The sequence below is a fragment of the Pholcus phalangioides genome, unplaced genomic scaffold (genome assembly GCF_987345545.1).
Source record: "Pholcus phalangioides strain wild (caught in Gottingen) unplaced genomic scaffold, Ppha-v1.0 ptg000017l_1, whole genome shotgun sequence".
Classification (NCBI taxonomy): domain Eukaryota; kingdom Metazoa; phylum Arthropoda; class Arachnida; order Araneae; family Pholcidae; genus Pholcus; species Pholcus phalangioides.
In genome coordinates, this window is record NW_028301610.1 from 33166030 (window position 1) to 33190244 (window position 24215).

General features: G+C 39.1%; 1 protein-coding gene across 1 annotated transcript; it reads left to right on the plus strand.

Annotated features, from left to right (window-relative positions):
- The first annotated feature begins 4355 nt into the window (after positions 1–4355).
- Positions 4356–23914, plus strand: LOC149072933 (uncharacterized). Its single transcript, XM_089246954.1, has 9 exons — positions 4356–4421; positions 10022–10182; positions 12225–12323; positions 12484–12583; positions 12681–12747; positions 17093–17138; positions 17380–17411; positions 17563–17638; positions 23484–23914. Exons 2-9 carry the CDS (start codon positions 10066–10068, stop codon positions 23718–23720), a joined length of 774 nt encoding a protein of 257 aa, XP_089103080.1. The 5' UTR covers positions 4356–4421; positions 10022–10065; the 3' UTR covers positions 23721–23914.
- The last annotated feature ends 301 nt before the right edge of the window (positions 23915–24215 follow it).

Genomic DNA, 24215 nt, shown 5'->3' on the forward strand with positions numbered 1-24215 from the left:
TTTTATTGGGCTGAGAAAAGCCGTCTATCTCTATCCCTTCCGTCCCCATCTAGGGGCCATTTGCTAAAGTTAAGAGGCTGCCAATGCCTCTACTTCAGCGCCTCACGCCACAGTGCGTAAAATAAGGAAAGCAGGGCCGTGTTTCCAACGGTGTAGATGGTAGCATGCTTGTCCTGAATGCAAGAGGGCCTGGGTTCCAGTCCCGTAGGAGATCAGGTGGCTTTTCTTTCCGAGTTCGACTCGGCCTAAAATACGGGAAATATCTGTTTCCTTGATATAGTGGGCTGGGAAAAAGCCGTCTATCTCTCTCTCTCTTAATCAGTCCAGATGTTACAATTTTATTTCTTGGATCTCGCACCCCTTCCCCAAATATGCACCTCCCCCCTCCCTCCGGTTAGGAACCACTGTTCTGAAGTGAACGATTGCAGAGATATCCGTTGGGTAAACAATTATGGACAAGTATTTATACTGTATCACGATTATGGACAAGTATTTATACTGTATCACGATTATGGACAAGTATTTATACTGTATCACAATTATGGACAAGTATTTATACTGTATCACAATTATGGACAAGTATTTATACTGTATCACAATTATGGACAAGTATTTATACTGTATCACAATTATGGACAAGTATTTATACTGTATCACAATTATGGACAAGGATTGCTTGTTGATTATCGATATTGTTTCGTAAGCTAGTTCATCTCAGTCAGTGCCGTCTTAACGCATGGGCCCACCCGGGCACGGCCCGGAGCTCTCAACCGAAGAGGGGCTTCAGAAAAACGAGAAGTAGTTGAGCTTTTTTGAGAATTTTCCAGGTGGGCCTCAGAAAAATCACTTGGCCCAGGGGCCCATGATGATCTTAAGACGGCCCTGATCTCAGTCTGTGCTACTGCCACGTTGTTTAATTGAATTTTAACTTGCTTTTAAAAATTTACGCATTTACTCTTATATCGTTCGTTTATCGTATTCATATTTACTATTAGGTTAAAACGGAGTAGGTATTGCGCCATAAAACCAGAGAATTGTGCACCATTGCACGACATTCGACTGTGTAAGTTCAACGCTCGCGAGTGCCAAGACAACAGTAGCTCGACCGAAATGGTCGTGAGTATATCCATACTAACACTAGTAGTAAGTTTGTCAGTATTTTATAATGTTCGCAAAGAAACATTAATTATAGGAAAAATATTCTTTTCAGTATCCTAAACTTGAAGCCTACGGGGAGGAGATGACAGCAACTCAAGAGATGCTCCAAAAAGTTGGACATACCTCGGATTTTCTGGTTTCTAGATGTACCTTTTCCATAGCTAATGCCTCCGTAGATATTTGCGAGTGAGTATTTTGTGAAGAAATCTTCGAAATATGATTCACGTTTAACCCTTTCTGCCCTGGTGACTCCGAGAGATTGGAGAATCACTATTATTTTTTTCTTTCACAGCCGATTTTTTTGTGGGGAATGATACCAGTTAGCATTGCAGCTCCATTATTTGCCGGTAGATAGTAACGGGGTTTACTGTTCCTTACGATCGGTTTTTGTGAGCTCAACTTCATTCTTTTTGTTGATATGCATGTGCCATTTTGATTTCTGAAAGCCTGTGAAACTTCCGAAAATTATAGCAGGTATTTATTGTGTATTTAAATATGCCAATATTGATTTTTATCTCTCATATTTTGTGAAAATGGTCAGTAATTTTTTGAAAATGATCAGCAATTTCGTGAAAATAATTCATAATTTCTTAAAAATGATCCATAATTTTGGGGAGAAAAGTCATAATTTCGTGAAACTGCTTCCTTAATTTCGCAAAAATGCTCAGTAATTTCGTTAAAATGATCCATAGTTTATTGAAAATGATCCATAGTTTATTGAAAATGATCCATAGTTTATTGAAAATGATCCATAGTTTATTGAAAATTATCCTAAATTTTGTGAAAATTATCCTAAATTTTGTAAAAATTATCCTAAATTTTGTGAAAAGTAACGGGTGAGGATCCAAGATAATGTGGTGGGGGTGGGGGAGGGGAAGAATTGTGTGAGTTATTTGACCGTCCCGTTTATTACGGGAGAGACAATTTTCCCATATCATTCGGCTCTTGCTAGGGGTGGTCATTCCAATCACACCCCCCCCCCTGAATCCACTCCTGAGCGAAGGCAGATATCTTCAGCTGTTGATGAGCCGAGGCATACAGGGTGTTCTGTTAATGGACCGACAAACCGAGAGGGTTGTTAGTAGGCATCAAGAGGAACGAAAATTGCAATGGAACATGGCGTCGCAAACCACGTTGAGAGGATGAAAATCGCGAAAAGCGGAAATCGATGTTGTATACCTAAGGAGGTGGATTGGACACGCGGGACCCGTTGCTTGGTCTCCACGTTCGCCGGATCTCAATCCGTTTGACTTTCTCGTATGGGGTCACGTTAAATCACTCGTTTATGTGACACCTGTGGACACACCGGAGGATCTCATAGCGCGGATTGTCGTCGCTGCGGCAGACATAAAAAGCGTACCTGGTGTCTTTGATCGCGTCCGGGAATCATTTTTACGTCCTTGTAGACCGTGCAATGACGTCAGCGGCCGCCACTTCCAACAACTCTTGTAATGATTTAATCAAATGAATCTTTTTTGTAGCTATTATTGTACTTTTTGTCGCTCCAGCGTGACGTCGAAACCTGCATGCGTTTTTCGCGATTTTCACCCTCTCAACGTGGTTTGCGACACCATGTTCCATTGCAATTCTTGTTCCTCTTGATGTCTACTAACAACCCTCTTAGTTCGTCGATCCATTAACAGAACACCCTGTATATCTTCAACTACGAATGAAATGGAAGCAGACGGTTCCAGGGCAATCTGTCGGAGAAGTGACTTGTGTAGGTGCATCGGAGCATCACGTATTTTACGGGACAGATAAATTTTCTCTATATTATTCGGTTCACGGGAAAAAAGGGCGAACGAATCCATCTTCCACCTCTGGATTCGCACTTGAAAAGTAAGTAATTTTGTGGGAAACGGAACAATCCAGAAATATATACAACAATACCAAAATTATACGAAAAAGAAATCAAAATTTCTCATTTATGATTTCATTAATTTGTATTTTGTGTAGAATCTTTTCACCATATTCGAAATTTTGGATGGACAGTCCCCTGTTAAAGTATGGGAAAATTATCCATAAAATTTTATAATACTGCGTAAACTGATTTCTGTCGTTTTTTTTCTCGATTTTAATGCAGGCTCCTAGCCCGCAAAAAAATGAAATAGCGGAAAACTAGTGAAATTTCGTGCGGGAAGGAGAAAAAGGACATTGTACTTTATTATATTTGAATGATACCAAAATATGATTTTTATTTCTCGTACAATCCGAGAGGGATTCGGAAATTTCACCTCCAACATTTCACTCCTGTTACGTTTCGTCCCCGGTACATTTCGCCTGCTCTGACCGTATGAGTGACCAAGTAGGTGAGTGACTCACTATGTGAATGACCAGGTGATTGGGTGAGTGACCATATAAGTGACTGTATGAGTGATCAAGTGCCTGACCGTATGAGTGACTGGATTAGTGATCAAGTTAGTAACCTTATGAGTGGCTGTATGAATGACCAAGTGAGTGTGCGATTGACTGTATGAGTGATCAAGTGCCTGACCTTATGATTAATCGAGTTAGTGACCGTATGAGTGCCCACACTCACTTGTTCACTCATACGGTCACTCAGCCCCATTCACTTATACATTCATATGGTCACTCAGCTACTCACTTACTTGGTCACTCATATAGGGCGACAAAAGGGTCACAAATAGTCACTTACTTATTACCTACCGAGCCTGGGTTATACCATCGCCTAATGCTCTGAGCGGTAGGAAGTTCAACACCAGGGTATCGTCGACAAGAAAGCACGATGAACAGTTGTTACGGACTCACACTTCGCGAGGCTCAGAACACAAAACGATTTCTGTTGTGCAGTCGCCATCTTGACAAACACCGAAGTGGCGGCCGAAGAAAGAGCGTTAGCGCTACCTGCGGCAACTGCGTGAAACTCGAGATTTCCCTCTTTCTATCTATGCATCATTCGATCAAGACGAATTAAAAGCTGAACAGTTACGATTTTTTTAAATCGGATGATTCTTTTTGAAACACCCTGTAAATCTATAGGAAAAAATTTTTTAATTACCCAAAAAAATTCAGGTCAGAAAGGGTTAATTCTGAAAGATAATTTTTTGAATGATACGAAAACTTTGATGATGTTCATACCTTTGTAAATTTTTATTTTGTTTTATGTTTTCCATAACAAAGAAGAAAAAGTTTTAAATCTTTTATTATGGAGGATGTCTACGGTAGGATGAAAATGTGTCACATAATAAATGCTCGTTGGTCTCAAGCAACATTGAATCTACCGAATGCACCTGTAAGAGCTGGTGAGTAATTTGAGCATGAATAAAGGGGCAAATAGACGGAACATTCAACGCGCACGGAGTGGGAAAAGGTAATAAAAAATGTCTTTGTTCGACGCAAACCGTAAAAATGCCGCAGGCAACCACAAGACGCCTGAAGGACCCCAGCGCGTTTACGCATCACCTCCTAGAGATAGAAGGCCTCCGCACTCTGCCTGTGACGTCAGTAAGTAGTCTATTTTCCCTCAGAATATTCAGGGAAAAAAATTCCCTGCTCGTGCTAGTATCAATGTTGTGAGGAAAAGAAATGATCGAGCTCAGAATTGGCTATTTCTATGCCCCACATCCAATCACTATGCGGCTTTTGTGAGGCAATCAAGAAGATTCGACGCCAAAATAAGAAGAAACGAAATACGATGCTGTGTGGCAAACTTGCTAGGTAGTCTGAATTACGTTTATGGCAAACACTGAAGAGGCCTTCTATCTCTAGGAGGTGATGGTTTACGTCGGTAAATTTCGAGAAGTGCGTTGGTCAGAAACGCCGGGACATATGTGCTCATGTTGCTGAAGCAGCACCAATCATTTGAATGGTATCGCTCAGCAACACACACCAACCATCATTCAAATATAGCTAGCTCATTCACTCTCAGTTCGGGTGATGGGCGATTTACCAAAAACGTGACATTTTTGTTGAATGTGTGACGTATGGTCTTAACACATATCCAAGTGAACATTATGTGTTATTATTACTCGAGCAATACCAAACATTTTTACCTTCCGGTGTCCCTGGCGTTGGTCTATTGTTCCATTGTCCGATAATTTATTACGTTTTCCCGCTCCTTGAGCGTTGAATGTTCGGTCTATCGCCCCCTCGAAAGGGCAGATAGACGGAGTATTCAACGCGAAAGGAGCGGGAAAAGGTAATAATGTCTTTGTTGAACGCTAACCACAAAATGCACAGGTGTCTAGTTCCACAGACGGCTACTTGTGTCCTTCCCTGAAGCGCATGCGTATTACAAGAATTGTTTCGAGCTCTAGCTTCTTTATACAGTAATGTTTGAGGGCAGAGCGCTATACGCATCGAGCTTATATTACTGGAGGGAGCATCAAGCTTATATTACTGGAGGGAGCATCAAGCTTATATTACTGGAGGGAGCATCAAGCTTATATTACTGGAGGGAGCATCAAGCTTATATTACTGGAGGGAGCATCAAGCTTATATTACTGGAGGGAGCATCAAGCTTATATTACTGGAGGGAGCATCAAGCTTATATTACTGGAGGGAGCATCAAGCTTATATTACTGGAGGGAGCATCAAGCTTATATTACTGGAGGGAGCATCAAGCTTATATTACTGGAGGGAGCATCAAGCTTATATTACTGGAGGGAGCATCAAGCTTATATTACTGGAGGGAGCATCAAGCTTATATTACTGGAGGGAGCATCGAGCTGCTGTGACGGGGTCAATATGGAATGCAAGGAAATCACGTGACTCGGTCAAAACACAGTTCCTGTCTAGCAATTTCCCCATTACAATGTGCAGTTCAGTCTCTAAATATTGTGGTTTAAAGATTGAAAAAAAAGGATGTAGAACTCATCTAAAGATAACAAAAAACCTTAAATTATTTATTTCATTAAAATGCTGAAAAATTTCTTTCATCAATTTTGGAATTATTTCCTTTATTAATTATTATTTCTTTGATTAATTCTGGAATTTTTCTTTCATTAATTTTGGAATTATCTCTTTCCTTAATTCTGGAATTATCTCTTTCCTTAATTCTGGAATTATCTCTTTCCTTAATTCTGGAATTATCTCTTTCCTTAATTCTGGAATTATCTTTCATTAATACTGAAATTACCTTTCATTGATTTTGGAATTATCTCATCGATGCTGAAATAATTCCCCCCCCCCCCAGCGTCAAAGGTGGAGTCGATTGAACTAATGTAGGGGTACCCCTAGAATATGGTACCAAGTTGAAAATATGTTTTAAAAATGCAAAAGGGTTAATTAAGAGAGCTGAAAATGTTTCTATGAACACATAATTTAATAATCACAAAAATACAATGATATTGTAAGAAAACAAAAGAATTTTTTTTTTTTCAAAAATAGAAAATTGTGTCATCTGCCCCGTTCTGCCCCATGCCCGGGGCAGAACGGGGTGGTGAGGACAAGTAATTATAAAAATATGTAAAACTAGTGGAAATGCAGGAAAATTAAGTTTGCTCTATATTTATTTAGTTTTAAGTTTAAAGGTTTAACTACAGTTTTCATTGATTGTGTTCGTTTCTTAAGCTTATTCACAAAATGCACACACTAGGACAGCCTCATCATCTTCGCTGTCTATTCCCGCACAGGAATTGTGTGCCCATTTTTTGCACATGGAACAAGTGACCTGAGTATATAAACTGAGTTTGAGTAAAATTCACCACAATATAAACATTCAGTCAGAACAATCCTCAGAATCACTCTGGTTGGTTTTAGGTTTTTCCATTATTTTTTCCTATCTTCAGGCAATTTCCTTTGTTTTGTAAATTCTTAATTTTATTCTCTTATCCTAAATAGTTTTATCCTTGCTCTTTCTTGTTTGGCAAAGTTTTTTCCTCTTTTTCCTTAATACCGGCTTCTAAAACCCTTTTCTGCATGGGGAATCTGTTAAGACAGCGATCTTCTCCCTCTTCCGATTCGTCCTTTTCGCGCTTTCTTTGACTTTTGGAATAGGCATTAGAATTTCCGGTGAAACATGAAATGAAGAGGCCCTGTTGTCAGTTGTCATCCAAGAGCACCCAGGAGTGGCACAACTAGCCTCGTTAAATCGGACCTTTTTAGCTGGCGTGTCATCATTAGAGTTGGCTGAAACCTCGCCAGCTTTATCATCCAACCTGATAGGCATGTCTTTTTTAACTGGTGTGCTAGGCGAAGGCAATTTCAATTGTTCAGCTCCAGATATGATCAACTCTTCACTTGAAGGCCTACCAAGTCCGATGTCAGTTGTGTCTACTGGGAGAAAATCGGCGTCGGTGAATATGGATAGGTCAGTTGTCCATAGTCCTGTAGCTTGGAAACCATTAATAGCAGTTTTCATTGTTGCGCTTTGGATAAAAGCTGATCCAAAGAGCGTTGAAATTTGAAAGAGAGTTACGACTTCTCCTATGTTGCTTCCTAGCCATTTTTGAAGCTCATCGCTGTAATGAAGACTTAAAGGCTTCATAAAAGAAACATCAAGTGGCTGAAGTCTGTGAGAGCAGTGTGGTGGTAGACATAGCAACGAAACGCCACTCTTCCTCGCGTAGCCTATAACCTCAAGAGGTTCTTGGTATGTGTTGAGTGGCCATCTAATATAAGAAGACCCGGAAAATCTTTTGATGCCTTAGAAAATTCCACAAATTTTCGAAACCGTACAAGAAATAACTCAGCAGTTATCCATCCAGTGCTGTGCGCCTGAGCCCAACCTCCTGGTGGCAATCCTAACTTAAATTCTTTCTGCTTCTTCTTTCGAGGTAAAATGAGCATCGGGGGCATGCAAATTCCGCTTGACGACATACAAATAAGAAAGGTTACATTTGGCGGAATGGGTACTTCCCTATTCTTTTCATTCCCCTTCCTCAAGGACACGATTCAGTTTAGGGAGGTAAGGTCACTTGAGAAAGATACGTAAACAAACGTTTAACTACACGAAACTAAAGACAATTAAACGTACTTCAAGAATGTACTAACTATAGTTATAATGTAAGCAAGTATGTATACCTTACCTTGGTTACAAAATTGTCAGAAGTTACAATACAGGAGCAATAAATCACACAACGGACACCTCACGCACCAACGCTCAAGAAAACCAGACTAACATGGCTGCCGTAGTTGCGCAGTAACAGGTTGGTCTAGATCTACTTATTGCCGCTCACTGGCAGCACCTCCTTGCCACCGAAAAACGTCGAACTTTATTCCGCCCAGGTACCGCGTTGTGCCCCGGGTTCCCCTATATGTGCATATATGAATTGACGTCATCATCATCGTGCCCCCTCATCAATAATGACCCTGTCCTCCCAGACTCTCAAGCCTATCTCCGCCTATGCGAACATTCCTCAACAACACTGCCCTTCAGCAGACACCCGATATAGCGGACTTTTTTTTTAAAAATTACGCCGATGAGCCTCAGTGTATTTTGCTACCAATTAACGGACACTCCTCGTTAGCGGACGAAATTTTCGGTCGCATGGGTGTCCGTCATCGCGGATTCTACTGTATTTGTCACAGAAAGGAAACAGGAACATTAGTACCTAAGTAGGACGTACTTTCGGGAGTGGGGCTAGCACACAGGCTAATTTAAGGTTTCAGAAGAGCTCAGAGGGAATCTAAATTTTGAGTTTTTAACCCCTTCTAAAAGCGTTTCAAATTCCCAGAAATTGATTGAAACATTTTCCCCCCAACACATTTAAAGTTTTTTCCATTCCTTTTTCAATTTGCGATCGCCTGCCCCCCCCCCCCCCCGGTGTGTGTGTTTATGTCTCTTAAGGGTGGGGGGGGGGACATCAGGATTCAACAAGATGCTTAGGTGGGGCATGTCAAAAAAAATTTTGGAAACCACTGAACTAGACATTTGCCAAAATGCCGTAGGCAACCACAACTCGCCTAGAAGACGATTGTGGGTACGTCGGTGTATTTCGAGCAGCGCGTTGGTCCATTGTTCTATTATGATGTATTTTGTGATCTTTTCTCGCTCCGTGAGCATTGAATGCTCCGTCTATCACCCCCGTTTAGGTTGGGCAGCGTTTCTCAACCTCTGGTCCACGACGATGGCAGAGGTGATAGTAGACAATTTGCCTGTTGCGGCCTCTGATTTTGTATTTTTGTATACTGTTGGTGAAAAAAATAAAAAATAATAAATAAATAAATAGCGCACCCCAAGGATAAAACTTCGGATTTTACCCTTTCAGTCTCTCAGAGCAGCATTTATGGTTTTACCGCCTGTGGGTTACACGAATTTTGCCGCCCTTCTCCCATTCTAGTGTAATTTTCTTGACCACTCTTTCCCCGAAATCGCCACCCTGTGCTATAACCCACTTGGCCACTCCCAACTCCTGCAAGTACACCCGTGTCTCTAAAGTCACTCTTTTTGTCATTCACATGCTTGCACACTGTTTGGGTTATGCAAAATTTCACCGCCCTTCTACTAATTTTCTTGGCCACTCACATGCTTGCGCACTGTTTTGGTCATTAACATGCTTTTGCACTGTTTTGGTTCTCTAGGTCACTCTTTTGGTCACTCCCAGACAGTCTCTAGTACGAGCGGGGCATGTGGTCGTACACATGGCCCCTACATAAGTGTGGGCTGACAGGGCGCCATCCTGTCCCAGGACCAGGGACAATTATCATCATTTTTTATATTTTCTATGCTATAAATTTACTATCGAAGGGCCCGTGAAAGTCTGGCTTGGGGGCCCGTCCAGTTTCAGACATTTTACTAGTCCTTGAATACAGAAAGGTTGAGAAACGCTGCGGTAAAACATTAAACGTATTACGTCAAGTACATGAGCTGAAACTGTTATGCGCTCCATTATCAACTACCAAAGACTAAAAATCATTTTCTCAATTTAATATTTGGTATTTTGTGAATTTTTTCTTTTAGTGCTGGATATAATACTGGACCTTGAACCAGAGGAGTATTTCAGAATGGACCGTGAGGTTTCCGCACAAGTGGCACTTCATTCCCCTTGGGCAATTTTGAATCCTTTCACCGAAGGATACGTCGTTTATCCGAAGAAAATGTACATCATTCATCTGAAAGAAGTATGTGCAGGAAATGGCTTTCTAACAACAAACTAGCTTTTGCTGTGTCGATGGCAAAAACTGGATATGAAAAGGAAATAACTGGCAGAAACTAATAAAAATACTTAAAATATCTTTATACCAATTTGTAAGTTTAAACTGTTTGGAATAATATTGCATTAATTTGTAATAATTGTTAGGGACTAGATTTTTACGATCTAAAGATAAAACGTCGTTGTTGATTGGTTAAAAAACCTGAATTTCAGATTTTTAAACCAATCAGCAACGACGATCAGCAACTATGATCTTTAGGTCATAAAAATCCGATTCCTAATTACTCGTATTACAATAATTGATGTTTAGAGCAAAATGGCTCAAAGAGAGATTTATGATAAAAATTCCTTGTAGTAAATCACATTGTTAGAGGTTATTGCGTTTTGCTTGAATTTCCAAAGAATGTTCAAAATTTTGATGAAATTCAGATACTGTACGAAAGCATCATCGATTTCTGGCTATACAGGGTGATTCAGAAAAGATGGGAAAATTTTTAAGAGAGAGGTGGTAGTACACACCAATACAAACAATTATCATCAAAGAATGCATGGTCTAACATGAAACGCAAACGCGCTAGCGCGTTCCGAAACGTCCGCTCCGCAAACGTTAAAACGGCATTCCTGTTGAAATTTATCGGGAGAAAAAGAACACCATGCATGCAAATGTAACTTAAGGAAGAAGAAACCGAATGCGAATCTGCGTCACAGTGAATAAAAGGTGCGGACGCCATCCCTGTGAAGTTAGCCAGCTTCGTTTCGTACAGCTGCCGATGCAAGTGCGCAGATGTTTTTGGATCGGGCACCCGCCTGTAGGGAAAACGCTCACCGTACATTCGTGCTGCCTCTGTGGTACTTCCATTTGAAACTCCGTAAATGAAATGCGTGTCTGCTTTTTCAGTATTACTAAAGTGCGCCATTATCCCGTACGTTACAACTGTTAGACCGGTTGCACGCTGGAATAACTTCACAGGGCTGGCGTCCGCGCCTTTTATTCACTGTGACACAGATTTCATACGGTTTCTTCTTCTTTCCCAAGTTGCATTTGCATGTGGTCGTTTGTGGAAAGTTGTGGAAAGTCGTTTGTGGAGTGGTCGTTTCGAAACGTGCTAGTGCGTTTGCATTTCGTTTTAGACCATGCATTCTTTGCTGAAAATTGTGTGTTTTTGTGTGTACTACCACCACTTAAGCCCCGTTTACATGTGTAATAAAATATCCCGTTAAGTTCCCGGTAACAGAGATTTTCATTACAACCCGTTTACATGCCATTTAGTTTATGCCGGTAATCCCTCCTCTTCTTTCCGGAAGTCGTAACTGGTTACGTGGGTTGAACGGAAGTGTTTGATTCAAGATAGTTGACGAAGGAGCTTGCAGTAGTTTTCGCGGCGCAAAGGATTATGGGAGAGAAGGTCGCTGTCGACCACCAATCCAGTCTAAAAAAAGTTGCCATGCCGTTAATTATCACCAAAGCGACACCAATCTTGCACATGTGAACGGGGCTAAAGATGGGACTCTTTTGACGGATTTCCGTCCCACCTTTTTTTCCCCCATGAGGAAAAAAAGTTGCAGACGGCAACTTGCCGTGCAGGTAATAATCACCAAAGCTACTCCGCAATCTTGCACATGTAAACGGGGCTTTTCTGAAACCCATCTTTTCTGAATCACCCTATTAGGCCCTATAGGCTAATTAGATTAGTTATTATTGCGAATTCTCCACCACCATTCAACTTTTGAATGAATACCATTACTCCTAGTGATTGAAAAATATTTTATTACGCACATAAAAATATTTATTTTCTAGGTTTTTTGCCAGTTATTGCCACTTTTATGTGGTAGTTTCTGCCGTATTAGTTTTAACCACCGTGACAGAAACGTGAATGCCTTGACCATGTGTTTTGTCAGTGATAGTGGAAAATCCGGAAAAAATAGTCAATAGCTAAACAAAAAAAACCACATTACATGCATGTAAATATTTTTCATTGAATTAAGAATTTTGTTTTGTGTGTGCCTTAGAGTATTAAAAACCTTCTCCCGTGGCCATATCAAACGAATTGCACCGATTATATTGAGCAATGGCAGAGACGAGGTGGAAACGGACCACTTTCTAAAGAGGTATAAATAAATTATTAAATTTTGACAACATAAAATTTTAATTTTTCAAGCTCTTTTTACCGACCTTACATTTATTCATCAAACTTTGGTAGTTCTATGTGTAAAATATTGATGGAGAATTAATGTGTCCTCGGAAATGAGACACTTTGTTTTATTATAGATGTGTATCGAAGAATGTATTTTGAACCAAACCATGAACAATTGCCATTGCGTTTTAACTAGCAACCTATATCCTCATAATTTCAACTTCTGCAGTGAAAGTGAGTAGAATATTTGTTTTAGTATTTTCTCTGAACCAAATATATCTGAGAAAATAATACGAAAGAATAAAGAAAAATTCAATGTTTTATTTGACAGATACTGACGTGTGTACGCAGGCTATAAATTATACTTTTTGTTTTGTGAGATGCAGTCCAGCCTGTCAGTACGTAATATTTTTATATTCATCAAGTTACATAAACTTATTATACAATGAATAGACTGTTCGTTCTTATTACGTGATACAGTCATGCCTTAGTTTACGAACGTTTCGGTTTGCGAACAATTCGGGTTACGAATGCGTGAAACGGTGTAAGACCGGTACTACGCTATAAAAGTTTGATAAAAGTTATTTTATAAAACTTGAAAAATGCAAGCAAGAAGTGCACCGGTTAACCAATAGGCTTATTGGTTGGTTTTTTTTTTTCTAGTTTTGTAAAAGATCTTTTATCAGACTTTTTTGTTCTGATAACGCCGAAGGAAGATATCAGATTTCAGATGTCGGAGTTTACATTTTTTCTTCAACAGAATTTGGGTGAAGCTAAATACGGCTCCCCTTATATCCAGCCCATGGATCAGCAGATCATTTCAAATCTTAATGAAGATTTGAAGAATTTTTTACAAAGATCTTTTGCAATTTGACATAGAACTAGCAGTCAGTGTAAGGGGCCATTCAAGTATTACGTCGGCAGATTTTTAGCCATTTTTGACACCCTCCCCCCTTGTCAGAAACATTTCGTCTGCAGCTTAGAATGTTTCATATCTTCAAAAAAGTATGGTTGATGACGTAAGCAACCTTCAAACTCTCCTCTTCCCTTGTCATCAAAAGGCAGCAATTCCGATACCCCTCCCCCGATGCTGACGTAATACCTTAATGATCCCTAACTTCTGGAAACAATATTTTATTTTGTACTACAATTGCAGTTTTTATTTACAAAGCTTGGCAGCAAGTGTCTTACAGAACCATCAATTTAGCTCGGGGTATATATTGTTGCAAGCGGAGATTTTGTGAACTTCCACACTGAAATTACAGATGATACAAAACATATTCACGAAACCAGACATCATCCTGGCATCGTTTTCATTCCGTTTGCATTTCATCTCTTTTGAATTATGGTAATTTTTTCAGTGGGGGGTTTAATCATAACCATGTGGTGGAAAATCCATGGAGTCAGTGCCAAATGTCAGGGCTTTATGGCCCGGGGCCCTGGGACCGGGGTCGGCTCCATGTCGCAGGTCCCAGGTCGCCTCACGACGCCTCATGGTCCTAGGTCCATGAGGCGTCGGAGTCGGTACCAGGTGACGTAATGCGTGACGTCACTGCTCTGACAGGATCGAGTAAGCCTGCTTTGATACCTTGTTAATTACGTTAATTTGCCATCTCTGTACTACCCATTTTAATGAATTATTTAAAAAATTATCTTTTCGGTTATTATTGTTAATATCTGTATATTTATTGGCTTACTTCTTTCAATCATTTAAAAATTTAAATTAAGAAATATTTCGGTATTTTTTCCATTGAATTAAATACTTTTCCCTGATTGATTTCTCAGTTGAAATACGAAAGATAGTTAAATTGTGTTGGATTGATTAGAAGCTATAACTCGAGACAGATAATTTGAATTATTTTTTTAACTTTCCGATGAATTTTAGGGGGTCTTTTTGGTTTCATTTGAATTAAGGTGTAACATTTAGAAGGATTGACTTCGTTATTACCATATTTATGATACAGAAACCGTTCGCGGGCCAGAGACAGGCGTGGATCGGGGTGGGGGATACCTAATCCCTAGAGTCAGAAAAATAATGAAAAATAATCGATCTATACCGTAAAACGTAGGACGTTTATATTCACCGTACGCCCCTTTTCTTCCAGCAATTCGTCCTCGCAGACATTGGCCTGAATCCGCGCCTGGCATTTAGGAATTACCTTGTCGTGTTTTATAATTTGATATCTTTATTCAGGAACACCTTTCGTGGGTCCAAGATGGCCTTGGAAATCGCACAACTCATATTTGTTAATCACTAATTAATGTAAGAATCGCCATAATGAATTACCGAAATTCCGCATGCGCACCTTACTGACACCAAAACAGCACCTTATACGAGAAATCACTCACTTAAAACAGTGAAAATAAGCAACTAAAATGCAAAATAAGCCACGTGAATACAGCACGTGCAAAAAGTATCAGAGCAGTGACTTCACGCAGCAGCACCGAGACCACACGCACTGAGCCCAGGCGGAAATTGCGACTTCAAAGAGACGAAAAACCCCTTACTAATATAGCTCTGGCCACAAATGTACACGATTGGAATCAAATCTAGAGGATTAAGGGGATAGAGAAATATGTTAGGCCCGGAATACACATGCTGCCAAGTTGCACGAAAGCATGCCACTTTCGAATAGATGCAACCATTGGGCTTATTGGTAATATTCGAGCAAATATTACCAATAAGCCATTAGTTGCATATGCTCGAGAAAGTAGCATACACAGAACTATTATTTTCCTATATTATTTTTTGCTCTGAGCCTCCGTGGGATCCGCGCTGGCACCTACAACAAGTTGGAATTATTGCTGTGTTCTCAGAATATGATTTTTTTTTGGGGGGGGGGACTTCTTTTTACTCAAGTAAATTGATTTTCTTGTTAATTTTTTGTGAAACGTTAAAATTTTTGGGAGGATGAATGAGCCCTGAATCCTGCTATCTTGCAGGGACTAAGTGTAAGCTTATCGATTGGGAGTGTCTTCCAGAGGCATTAGGTGCATTCCACACTGGACCGCACTACAAGCGCTGCAATCTGCAACTTGATGCCAATTGGTTAAAGACATAAATTGCAGCTTTTTTAACCAACCTGTGTCGAGTTGCAGGTTGTATCGCTTGTAGTATCGCTCCTGTGCACACCCTGCTTTAGGGTACGAACATAGTGCTCGCTGGTTTCCGACTCTGCGAGTCAGCCGTTTCTGATTGGTTAAAAACCTGAATTTCAGGTTTTTTAACCAATCCGTAACTATGCTTATTAATTTAAAATTAATGAAAATGGATACAACAAAAGCTCAGCACATGTCTTGATAAAATAGGGAGATATTCCATAAATACTCCCCTTCAATCTTTTTATAGTAAATTTGATGTTATTTAAGGAGATATAAGAAAAATATTGACACTATCAGAAGAAACAGGAAAGTCATTGTTTGAAGCAGAAGAACGATTGTGGTCCTCCTCAGAAGCTGTGAAATTCGATACAGAAAACTTGGCGAAACCATCAGCAATCAAGGCCTCTGATGATAAAACATTATTTTCAAAATACATATAGCCTACTTGGATACATTTTTAATTCTATTGTTACAATAAGACGAAAGCTGTTTAGGGTTGGATCTGAGAGATTCTTCAATATTGTCAGTATATTTTTTTATGAGCTTGTGTTATAGTTTAAAACCTTAGCTCTATAACATTTGCATTGTACCAGGTCAGAGATACTATTATACAAATACAAATACAACGCCACAACAGGCAAAATTCCCAACGAGGTGGCTGAGAAAAAGATTCCCATAAAAATATGGATGTCATATATTTCAAAAATACAGCAACCCAATTAAAAACAATTACAAAAATTATAAACAATATATACACATAATTAAAATCCTTCATATATGCATATACATGAATTGGCGTCGTCGTCATCATCATCACCCCCCCCCCCCCAGTCTTTCATGTCTAAGCTCATGTTCAAAAGTTAAGCAACAAACTGATGGCTCTCCATCGTAACGGTGTGATGATCTGGTCAGAATTTACTATTTTCGCCCGCATAGACCTTGATGTCTTCACTAGAGATTCAGAGACGGTAGTGCACCATCGAGATGACATCCTTGCACCATATGCTCGTACAATTTGTTTCTGTCACGGGACCGACCTGGTGTCATGTTTATGGACGATAATTCAGAAGTTAACACAGTTTGTGTTGTCGAGCATTATATTCAGTCTGAAACGCTGACTCGTATGGAATAGAACCCAATAGACAATATATTAGACATCCATGGAAAACATTCAACTGCTCTCCATGAACCTTCCTAAAGTCTCGGTGAGCTACGAACAAGTCTTTCGCTTAAAAGGACCCTGATACCGCAAAACGCCATTGATAATCTTATTATTGATATGGATCGACGCGTTGTCGAGCCTGTGTATCCAGCATAGGTGCTCATATCCCATATTGGCCAACCTTCTCCACTGAAATTTTTGTGGCTCAATGTATGATTGTTCTTTTCTACGCCAGTCATTCGATTTTGGATTTTCTATTTTCATTGTAATTTCACCAGAGAAGTGTCCTTTGCTTCTCTCTCACAGTATGATCTGTGTGAACTCCAACAAAAAAAAATAATTAAATCATTTCCTTTTATAAGCATTTTTGATTTTGTTACTTAACTTTAGAGAATCAGTGTATCTCCGCCTATGTGATCATGATTATTAAATACGTTCTAAAAGCAAAAAAAATTAATATTATTTTGTTTTTCTTTTAGTTCTCGTGATTTTGAACCATCTTTCCAGGAAGAAGACGTTGAAATGGTGAGAGACTCTGATTTCATCTTACCACAATTTCAAATCATATCAGACGCATATTGTGTAGATGGTAAACTCATCTACGTACATTTTGTATCATTGCCAATCAAAGCAACGAACTTGTCAACCAAAAAATTGGAAGTAAAATGTACTTAACATATCATTATCCTAAAAAAACCATATTACATAATATTAAAATTTAGCGAAGTTTTTTTACGATCAAATTATAATGCTATTGCCGTTTTAGGGGCTATTTGGAGAGTCAAGAGACACAGACTGGTAAGTCAAAAAAAAAATTATTTCAATTTTCATCACTTCTATAACTTTCTGAGCTTGTATATTGATCATATGATTATGGAAGTTTCTCATCGGATAGGTTAGAATTATCGAACTAACTTGATAACTTCATTAGTTCTGCTTGTACATTTAGGTCACGCTCTGCACTTTTGAGGGTGATTCTGAAACGGTCTCAAGTTAACATTTATACGTATCGAGCTAAGTACGAAGTAAGAAAACTTTCTATTCAGACATTTTTTATTGTTCTCTCATCTTTATGCAGAAATTGAATTATCATACTAATTATACAGTATATCTTTTTGTGAGTTATGTCACCGTATGACGCGCATGTGTTGTTTTCTTGATAGTCAGAATTGACCGTTTTATATTATGGTCAGTGTCACCTTAACGCATAAGCTCCCCCGAGCATGGTCCGGGGCTCTTAAATACAGAAAGAGCCTAATGCAATGGTTCTCAACTTTTGTTACTCGCGGCTCCCTTGCCTTTTTCATGGTTCATCTGCGGCTCTCCAAAACAGTTTAGTAGATATTGTGTATTCATAAAAGAAGTACTTCAAAGCATAAATAAGCACATAAATCAATATTTCCAACTTATCGTGATGCCCCTGACAAAGGTTGGTGATACACCCAAGAGAGCAACGATGCACACGTTGAGAAACACTGGTTAATGACAATGATATCTGGCCAAAATTTTCGAGAATGAGTAATTGGTTATCAGGTATTTCTGGCCAGGTAGGGAACTTCAGGATTACGGCCAAAAACCCTCTAAAAAGAAGTATGAGCTCTGTCTATAAACTAAGGCTCTCAGTCCCCAGCAGTCTGAGTGTCCCTGGTTACGGCAGCAACCAGCAAGACGTGAAGACAGAGGGTGCTAAGAATCTCTGGGTTGGACCAGGCTATCATAAGATGATAACCTTGGCCACGTATAACGGACGATATCTTTCTTCAGAAAATCGTTTTCAAGATTTGGAAGAACTGGGAAAAGAATAAATTGGACATCTTAGGCATCTGTGAAGTAAAAAGAAAAGGAGAGGAGAAAATCGAACTTGCCAGTGGACATGTGTTTTAATACAGAGGAACAGATAATGGAAGAACCAGTGCAGTAGGATTTCTCATTTATAAAAAGTGGAAAAATCCCATCGTTGAGTTAGATAGCACATCTGATAGAATTGCAAAGTTGGTTATGCATATATCAAGCAGATATCGGATACAGATTATACAAGTCTAAGCACCAACAACAAGCTATTCTGAGAAAGAAGTAGAAGACTTATGAAGAATTAGACGAGATGAATAATAAAAGAGGCCACTACATCAAAATAGTAATGGGTGACTTCAATGCCAGAATTGGAGTGAGAAGAAATGGTGAAAACTGAGTTGGAAGTCATGGTTACGGTGTGCAAAACGACAGAGGAAACAGACTTGTCGAATTTGCAGAGAGCGAACAGTTATGCATCATGAATTCGTTTTTTTAAGAAGAAACTCCAAAGAAAGTGGACCTGGAGAAGCCCAACTGGAACAACAAATGACATCGACTACATCCTATCTAATAAGCAGCATATGATCCAAGACTGCAGTGTTCTAAACAAATTCAATACAGGAAGTTATCATAGACTAGGGAGATGTAGAATAATACTTAACACTAGAATGGAAAGAGCGAAACTTATCAAAAATACAAAAGCTGTCATCGATATGGCAAAGCTTCAAAAACATTGATATAAATTCCAGTTAGAGCTGAAGAACCGATTTGATTTGCTATATAACACCACTGAAGATGGACAAGATATCACCACGATGAACAGAACTTTAACAACTACCCTAAAAGAAGTTGTTGGAGAATTTCAGATTAAGAAGAATGATCCTAAATCAAAAGTTGAATATGTAGAACTTTGTAAGACAGTACGAAAGCGGATTGCAGATGTCAGGAAGTTTAATTGCGATATTGTAAAGAAAACACTGGAAGATAATAGGAGCTTAAAATCAGCAAAATGAAAACTGTGTGTTGGGAGAAAGGAAATTTTTGCACTAAAAAGGAAAGATGGAACCATCACAAAAGATGGAAATGAAATCATTAGTATTGTTGAGGAATTTTATAATACCCTATACAAACATGAAGAACAGGATCGGAACAAAGGAAAGGAAGTAGGAAGAGAAGTAAATGGAGCCGAATTTGTACAAGTAGCACCTGTGCTGAAAGAGGAAGTCTGTAAGGCTATAAGATGTATGAAAAAAGGGAAATGCTATGGTGAAGTTGGGATTTCAATAGACATTATTAAAGAAGCAGGAGAAGAATTTGCCAGTATGCTAGCTGCTTTGTTCACAAATTGTCTCACAAAATCGGATGTGCCTGAAGATTGGAATAACGCAATGATGGTTCTTCTTTACAAAAAGGGTGAAAAAGAGGATATCAAGAATTATCGACCAATCAATCTCTTATCAGTAATTTATAAAATCTTCATTAAAATGCTGACATATAGGCCAAATTGGACGAAGCCTAACTGAAAGAACAAGAAGGATTTCGAAGGGGATTTAGTACAATGGATCACATCCAAAGAATCAGGGAACTCATAGAGAGATACAAGGAATACGAAATACCATTGAGTATGGCCTTCATTGATTTTGGGAAAGCGTTTGACTCTGTCTTCACATCTGCTGTTGTTAAAGCTCTATATGTAATTGGGGTAGACAAGACTTACATCAATATCATCTAGAAAATATATGAAAAAGCAATTGCAACGATTCGTTTGGATAAAGGAAAAGCAAAGATTAAACCTGGAAATGCAGTCAGACAGGGTGATACGATCCCACCAAAACTCTTTACCGCTGTTTTAGAAGAAGTATTCAGAAAAATGGATTGGAATGAGAAAGGAATTAAAATAAATGGAGAATTTCTCAACCATTTGCGTTTTGCAGACGATATTTTTGTTATCAGCAGTAATCCAGACGAACTAGAAGAAATGATACAAGAACTGGCGAAGGCAAGTATTCAGGTGGGGTTGAAAATGAATCTGCAAAAGACCAAAGTTATGTTCAACCCCTTTGCGTTGAAGAGGACAATCTTGCTCAACAACACAGAGATAGAAGAAGTAGAAAGCTATGTGTACCTAGGACAAGAAATTACCATGGACAACGGAATCATTAATTGAAATAAACAGAAGGATCAGGATTGGATGGAGCACTTTTGGCAAAAACTGTGTAATTCTGAAGAGCCACATGCCATTATGCCTGAAAAGAAAACGTGTTTAACCAGAGTGTGTTACCAGCATTGACTTATGGAGCTGAAACAAAGACACTCACAAGCAAGATCATACAAAGGCTACAGACAACACAAAGGAGCAACACAAAAGATGTATGCTAGGCATCACAAGGAGAGACGGAAAACGAATTACTTGGATAAGGAACCAAACACAGGTATATGATATCATGGAAAGAATTAAACGTCTAAAATGGAAATGGGCTAGACATATTGCAAGAAGACCGGACAACAGATGGACCACAAGTATTCTAGATTGGTACCCCCGTGGTGATAAACGTCCAAGAAGGCGTCCCACGCAAAATGGATCGAAAAGATCAGAAAAGTGGCTGGAGTCAACTGGATGACTAAAGCATCCAGACAGAGCAAAATGAAAAAATGTAGAAGAGACCTTCATCCAGCAAAGGATTGAAAATGGTTGTTGATGATGATGATGAGGGAACCCCAGAAAAACCATTCTGGCTAATGATGCCGTTAAGACGGCCCTAATTATAGTTACATACATAGGAAATATGTTTCCCTGCTGTTTTTCTCTAGAGTATGTTTTGAGGACCTAATTAGACATGTTTTTTGGCATATGACAAGATAGTGAGATGCCACCATATATAGGGTGTCCTGTAAGTGCAAATGCGGCCTTTATCTCATTAACCGTCTGTTGTAGACGTATAGCGCTAATCCCCAAAGCAGAAGGTTTTGCATTATTCTGCAACGAGTGTTTCTTACACCTTTCATAAAATTGTTCCAGATTGTTCTGCGACGGACGTCGCAGATTTCGGTTTATTCTGCTTTGGGGTTTTAACATAAAAATGCTCAAAACACGTTCAAAAATTACCCTGCACCTGTTTCAAGAGGGATGATACAGAATGTAATAAAATAAAAAAAAATCTAAATTTTTATACGGTCCCCTTGTACTCTAACTTCCACTTAGAAAGTTGTTGCCCTGTGTGTCCTGAGGCCAACAAAAAAAAAATCCAAGTTTCTAAGCACATTAATCTCTGAGATATTCGTATTCAAAAATCGGAGAAAAGTTGGTAGAGGAAAGCATAAATGAGGGAAAGGAGCGTTGTCCGTTAGTTTTTGCTGTTCCTCCATAACCTTTCCTCGATTTTTGAATTCAAATATCTTAATGCATATTGCACTTAAAAACGGAATTTTTTCTGTTGGCCTTAGGAGATACAGGGCAACAAATTTCTAATTGGAAGTTAGAGGACAAGAGCAGCGAATAAGAATGTAGTTTTTTTATTTTGTGACACACTGTATTTTCACTCTCAAAACTGGTACAGGGTGATTTTTGAACGCCTTTTGAGCATTTTTTTTAAATGGGAATCATACCTCTACGACGGACGGTTGAGGAGATAAAGGCCGCATTAGCACTTACAGGACACCTTGTATACCAGGGGTATATATGCATGGTGATCTACTAGTAGTGTATTGCGAACAACTTCGCAGCTTAGAGTCGGTCAGGAACAAAATCGCACCTTCAAAAGGGCCGTAACCAGAAATTTATTTCGGAGGGGCAAACTGGTTTTTCGGTTCGGAAGGGGGACCAAAGTGATAAAACAATTATCATATTTATGTTATTCCACCGGTGTGGCGGTGAAGTGATCATAGCGACGGACCTGCATCGTGAGATCCCGGGTTCGAACCCCACCGGCGCCACAGTGGTGGTCAGCTGAAGTTGGTTTTCTGTGGTTCCCAACTTCAAGGCACGAATGTGAGCCGATCTCCCCGTTAAAAAGTCTCGCCACAGAAAGCAACATACCTACAAACGATCCAAATATTCAATCATTCCCTCACTTTAATTCTGGAATATAGATGGCAGCACTACAAATCAGACAGAACACTAGATACGCACTCAGACTGTAAGGTACACGCACTTACATTTCCGGTACAACTCACTAAGTAGTAAGATTGCTCATGGCGAAAGACCTGAGTTGTGCTCGGTTTGAAAGAAAGAAAGAATGTTATTCCATGTACATTGTAGGCAAAAAGTCCGCGCGCGTAGAAACTTTAAAAGTTCATAAAAATCGGAAAAATAACCGAAATAAAAAACTGTTTGCATCGCTAGGTCACGGGAATTTTTTAAGACAGTAAAAAAAATCCTCAAAAACAACCGATAGGTGGCGCTGACGTACACAATTCAAAGAAAAGATACGCAAATAACGAACTGAATGCCCCCAAATCGTTTATTACAGAAGTATGTGTTCCACATGATCACCACCACAGGAGATAAGACATTGCAGGCGAGTCACAAATTCAGCAACAGCAGAGTACAGCAGGTCCACATACATGGTTTACAACGGTGAACTGATTTTCGATTAGGAGCGCAAGTTCTTATAACCGTCTCATTTACATGTTTCCACCGAAGTCACTCGTACCAGTGTCACCTATCGACTGTTTTTGAGTAATTTTTTTCCTGTCTTAAAAAATTTTCGTCACCTAGCGATGATAACCGTGCAAACCGTTTTTTATTTCGGTTATTTTTTCGGTTTTTATTCATTTTTGAAGTTTCTACGGATTTTTTATCCACCCCGTAAATCAGCCATTATCAAATATTTCGGGGAGGGGCGAGATTCGCCTGGTTCCCCCCCCCCTTACTATGGCCTTGCCTTAAATTCAAAATTTCAGCGGTATAAAAACACCAAAATGGAAGGTTCATTTGACTTTGCTAGTATGTCCAATTAATCCTGATATTGAAATACCAGGAATTTTAAGAAAATAGAGAGTGAAGTAGTTCTTGTATCAATACTATATATAAATGACGGAAATTAAAAAACCCTACTACTGGTTTTTTATCTCTTTTAGACCATCGAACTTTACAGTTTCCTTGGCGGTTTTATAGGCATTTGGCTAGGAATATCGTTGATAGCTCTACTGGATTTCCTTGAATCACTCGGATCATTCACATTATTCGTAATAGGGAGGATGAAAGAATCTGCACACCTGACGAATCTTCGTTCAGCTGTCCGTCCAAGAAGTCGACGAAATTCACTCTACCCTGATGCCAACAACGCATGGACTAAGTCTAACCGCAAGCACTGAAGTCCGAATTTCTACTTCAGACATGTGAATTTATCGTTCTGGGGTTCAAGTGAACGAGTTCGTATTTCTCTAAGCTTGAATCTACACACTCAGCTTGATATTTATAGCAAACACCCACATCTTGTAGCAATCGTTGCACAGTATAGCTTTGATATAGACTGTCTGATTTTCGTTTAAATAAAAACCTATTGAAAATCAAGTGATTTCGAGAGTATTTAAAATTTTTCCAGCAGTTGCATAAAACTACAAAAATCTAGCATTCATTGTTCCGATATCGTATTCGTTAAAATTTTGTGTAATGATGTATACTCGATGCACTATGTATTTCTTTACTTATTTCGTACACGACAGTGCTAGAAAAAAATGATGAATATAATAAGACTAATAAAATCTGTGTTATACTTAGCTAACACAGTTTTGCATCTATCAAGTTAAGACCATTTTTACTTCCTTTGGTTTATTTTTAATTTTTGTGTTTCGAATATTTCCCATAAA

Coding starts and splice junctions, on each gene's coding strand:
- LOC149072933 (XM_089246954.1), top strand. CDS start 10,066: ATGGACCGTGAGGTTTCCGCACAAGTGGCACTTCATTCCCCTTGGGCA. Junction 12,324..12,483: donor ACGGACCACTTTCTAAAGAG/GTATAAATAAAT, acceptor GTTTTATTATAG/ATGTGTATCGAAGAATGTAT. Junction 17,139..17,379: donor AGGAAGAAGACGTTGAAATG/GTGAGAGACTCT, acceptor TTGCCGTTTTAG/GGGCTATTTGGAGAGTCAAG.